The 4,273-nt window shown below is 55.3% G+C and overlaps 1 protein-coding gene across 1 annotated transcript; it reads right to left on the reverse strand.

The window, feature by feature from the left end:
- Nucleotides 1-260: 260 nt before the first annotated feature.
- ENH_00033550 (glucose-methanol-choline oxidoreductase, putative) lies at nt 261-3,324 on the reverse strand (the record flags this gene model as incomplete). Its single annotated transcript, XM_013580282.1, has 3 exons — nt 261-702; nt 971-1,179; nt 1,855-3,324. The coding sequence occupies 3 exons, from the start codon at nt 3,322-3,324 to the stop codon at nt 261-263; spliced, it is 2,121 nt and encodes a 706-aa protein (XP_013435736.1).
- Between the last annotated feature and the right edge of the window lie 949 nt (nt 3,325-4,273).

Genomic DNA, 4,273 nt, shown 5'->3' on the forward strand with positions numbered 1-4,273 from the left:
TGCAATTTAACAATTTAAATGCAACTAAACGCAATTTAAATGCAATTTAAAAAATGCAATTTAAATGCAATTTAAACGCAATTTAAATGCAATTTAAACGCAATTTAAATGCAATTTAAACGCAATTCAAATGCAATATAAACGCAATTCAAATGCAGTTTAAAAAATGCAATTTAAATGGAATTTAAATGCAATTTAAATGCAATTTGAATGCAATTTAAATGCAATTTAAATGCAATTTATTTTCATTTTGTTCAAATTCAAAAACCCGCCTCGTCCAGCCGCCGCTTCAGCAAAAACGCCTCCAGAGGCCCCCAGCGTTTTCCCTCTTTTGTATTAAATTGAAAAAGAGAAGGGCCTGTCATTTTGCTGCCGTTGTAGTCTTGGTTTATTTCGAATTGCTGCTGCTCCTCTGCTGCTGCCTGCTGCTGCTGCTGCTGCTGCTGCTGCTGCTGCTGCTGCTGCTGCACCTCCAGCCGCAGCCGCAGCCTCTCGGGAAAGGTCCGCAGCGCCTTGGCGCGGGGCCCGCGCCGCCTCGGCCTCCCCCGCTGCTGCTGCTGCTGCTGCTGCTGCTGCTGCTGCTGCTGCTGCAGCGGGGACCCCCGGAGGCTTCTGTCAAGGCCTTCTGCGCTTCTCAAAAAAGCCAAAACTGGCAAGTCCAGGGCCTGCTGAATGTTGACTTCAATTGGCCCGCTGCTGCCTCTGCAGCAGCAAAACAAACCCCACACTCGCCCGCCTCCAGCAGCAGCAGCAGCAGCAGCAGCAGCAGCAGCAGCAGCAGCAGCAGCAAGTGCAGCGGCAAAGCAACAGCAGCGCAAACAACAACACCACCACAACCACCACCACCACCACCACGAGCAGCAGCAGCAGCAGCAGCAGCAGCAACAACAGCAGCAGCAGCAGCAGCAGCAGCAGCAGCAGCAGCAGCAGCAGCAGCAGCAGCAGCAGCAGCAGCAGCAGCAGACGTCACCTGATGTCTTTGTCTGCGGGGAAGTTGACAGTTTCGAGGTTTTTGAAAATGCTGTTGACGTTTTGCGGCAGCCAGCTGCTGCTGCTGCTGCAGCGCGCAAAGCTGCTGTAGTCTGCTGCTGCTCCTCTCACAAACAGCAAATAGTTCAGCAAGCTGCTGCCCCCCAAAGCTTTGCCGCGGGGCCACTTGGAGCGGCCCCCGCGCAGCCCCTGCAGCAGCAAACAGCAGCACGCACTTGCTGCTGCTGCTGCTGCTGCTGCTGCAGCAGCAGCGGCAGCAGCAGCAGCGGCAGCAGCAGCAGCGGCAGCAGCAGCAGCGGCAGCAGCAGCGCCGCTCGCGCAGCAGCAGCGGCAGCAGCAGAGAAACGGCAGCAACGCGGGAGATGCAGCGGCCAGGGGTGTGCAGCAGCAGAGCAGCAGCAGCAAAGCAACTGCAACAGCGAATGAGCTGCTGCAGCAGAGCAACTGCAGCAGCAGCAAAACTGCAGCAGCAAACACGCTATTTAAACTGTGCTGCTCTTTGGCTTTTATCACTAAAGACTGCTTTTGGGCTCGCTGTTGCTTCTGCTGTTGCTGCTACATTTGCTGCTGCAGTTGCTGCTGCATCTGCTGTCACGCTTGCTGCTACACTTGCTGCTGCAGTTTCTGCTGCACTTGCTGCTGCATCTGCTGCTACATTTACTGCTGCAGTGCTGCTGCATCTGCTGCTGCATCTGCTTCTGCATCTGCTGCTGCATCTGCTGCTGCAGTTGCCGCTACATTTGCTGCTGCACCTGCTGCTGCATCTGCTGCTGCAGTTGCCGCTACATTTGCTGCTGCAGCTGCTGCTGCAGCTGCTGCTGCAGCTGCTGCTGCAGCTGCTGCTGCAGTTGCTGCAGCTTTTACCTGGCAAGCGAACTGCTGCTTCTCGGTTTTGACCTTCCAGTCCATATCGCTGGTCTGTCCTTCAAATGTTCTCGCGGGAATTCTCACTGGAGAAAAAGAACGCAAGTCTGGCCACCCCCCCGCCTCTATAAGGAGAATATTGGGTTTTCTTTTGCGTCTTTTGGCTGTTTTATTGCTGCCTTGCTGCTGCTGCTGCTGCTGCTGCTGCTGCTGCTGCTGCTGCTGCTGCTGCTGCTGCTGCTGCTGCTGGTGCTGCAGGTGGCTGCTGGGGCTGTTTCCTGCGTTTGAGTTTGAAGTGGAGTTGTTTATTTTTCCAAGACTTTTGTTTTCAAAAGGGAATTCTTGCTGGTCTTCGGCTTCGTCGAGCGCGAGCTTGCTGAGGAGCCCGGCGAGGGTGGAGCCGGCGCTGCCGCCGCCGACCACGACGAAGTCGAAGGTCTGGAGGGGAAAAAGTGGCGCATTTTCGTCGAACTTTGGAATAATTGGATTTATTTTTTGATTTGGAGTCGATTTATGTGCGTAATCGGGGCTTTGGTCGGCGCTTTCCGTGCGGATCGCGTCGCTGACCAGCTCGCGGCTGCTGCGCGCGGAGTGTACGTACACCCAAGACTCGCACGGCAGCTGCACCGGCGAGTGCGACAAACGCGGCAGCAGCAGCACTGTGGCCAAGAGGGGCCCCCAGTTTTGCACGGATTTCCGTGCAGCAGCTTCGGAGGGCAGCAGGGGGGCCCCCCCGAGCCTTCGAAGGGCCCCCAGAGTGCACAGGGCGCTGGACTGGGCCAGCGAGACGAAGGAGGCGAAGGGCGGCTGAGAGCCCCAGCTGCGCAAGACGTGCAGCAGCTGCGCGCACGGGGAAGCTTCTGCTGCTGCTGCTGCTGCTGCTGCTGCTGCTGCTGCTGCTGCTGCTGCTGCTTGCGCGGAGGTCAGCTCGCTCGAGGCCCCCGAGCCTGCTGCGGGAATCGGGTAGAAGCAAGCGACGGAGAAGTTGCGCAGCGGAGAAGGGTCAACTGCGATCAGCAAATCCAAAAAAGGAAAAAATGGAAAAGAAATAAAAAGAAAAAAAGCAAACGCCACGGAAGCTGCCAAGACACCCCGCTTCAGGAGGCCCCACAGGAAGCGGCCGGGGGAAACGCCGCGAGCTGCTGCTGCCGCTGCTGCTGCCGGCTTTGCTGCTGCTGCTGCTGCTGCTGCTGCTGCTGCTTTTGCTGCCTCGGCTTCGGCTTCTTGCTGCTGCTGCTTCTGCGCAGAAGGAAACGACAGGCAGGGGACGCTGGAGGGCGAAGAAGTTCTTGTTTGTTCATTGTCGTTTGCGTCTGCTGCTGCTGCTGCTGCTGGTCTGCAGGCAGCAAGAGCTGCAGCAACAGCAGCAGCTGTTTCGCTCCTCAGCTTTTCATTTTGCTGCTTCTCCCCGTCTTCTGCTGCTGCTGCTGCTGCTGCTCCTGCTGCTGCCGGGGGGCCGCGGCGGCCCATTGCTGCCAGTGGACCACTGGTCACCGCTTGCTCCGCTGCAGCTCCAGGCCAGACTTTCGCAATTTTCGCCAAAATTGTGAATTAATAAAAGATATTTTAGCATTAAATGAAGTTTTAAACGACAAAGACAAGGCTAAGCAGCTGGAAATGGCGGCTCTGACGCGGAATCTGCGCGCGCGCTGTCGGCAGCGGCGCCTCTTGAATTCAACAACCGGCGGGGGCTGTTGAGGCCTAAAGGCAGTCAATGGCGTTTAAAATATTTAATTTTTGCAATTTATTGTTCAAGTTTTACAAATTAAACACAAAATGGAGCATTTTGACCCGCAAATAGACAGAAATGGCGCCGCCGCTCCACTGACCACGCCGCCGGCGCTGCTGCTGGGAGCAGCAGCAGCCGCCGCCTGCTGTCTTCGCCAGTTTGCCAGTCTTTTGAGCTCATTTAATCAAATTAATCATTTAAATCAATTTAATTTACTTTTCTGCATTTATTGCAACAAATTTGCCAGCAAATTGAGCCAAAATGGCCCCCGTTTCCCCCGAGTCTGGTGGGCGCGCGGGTCAATTCACCGGAAGCCCGAAAGGCTTTTTCGACTGGCCTTGAAATTCAAATTAAAATTAAATTAAATAAATCAAAAAACACTCAGCAGCAAAAAGAGTTCTTTCTATCTGCAGCAGCAGCTGCAGGCCCACAGATTATCCCCCGTTGCTGCTGCTCGCAGCCAAACGCAGCTGCAGCTAGCTGTGGCTAGCTGAGGGCTGCAGCGGCTAGCTACGGCTAGCTGCTGCTGCCATCTGCAGCTAACAAAGGCTCCACAGCCATGGCTAGCTGGGGCTAGCTAGGCCCCGCTGCAGCTAGCTGTTCACTCCATGGCTAGCTGCTGACAGCTAGTTGCAGCCAGCTGGTTGTGGCTAGCAAGCTACAGCTAGCTGTGGCAAGCTATAGCTAGCT

The sequence above is a fragment of the Eimeria necatrix genome, genomic scaffold (assembly GCF_000499385.1).
Source record: "Eimeria necatrix Houghton genomic scaffold, Enh_scaff244, whole genome shotgun sequence".
NCBI classification, from domain to species: domain Eukaryota; phylum Apicomplexa; class Conoidasida; order Eucoccidiorida; family Eimeriidae; genus Eimeria; species Eimeria necatrix.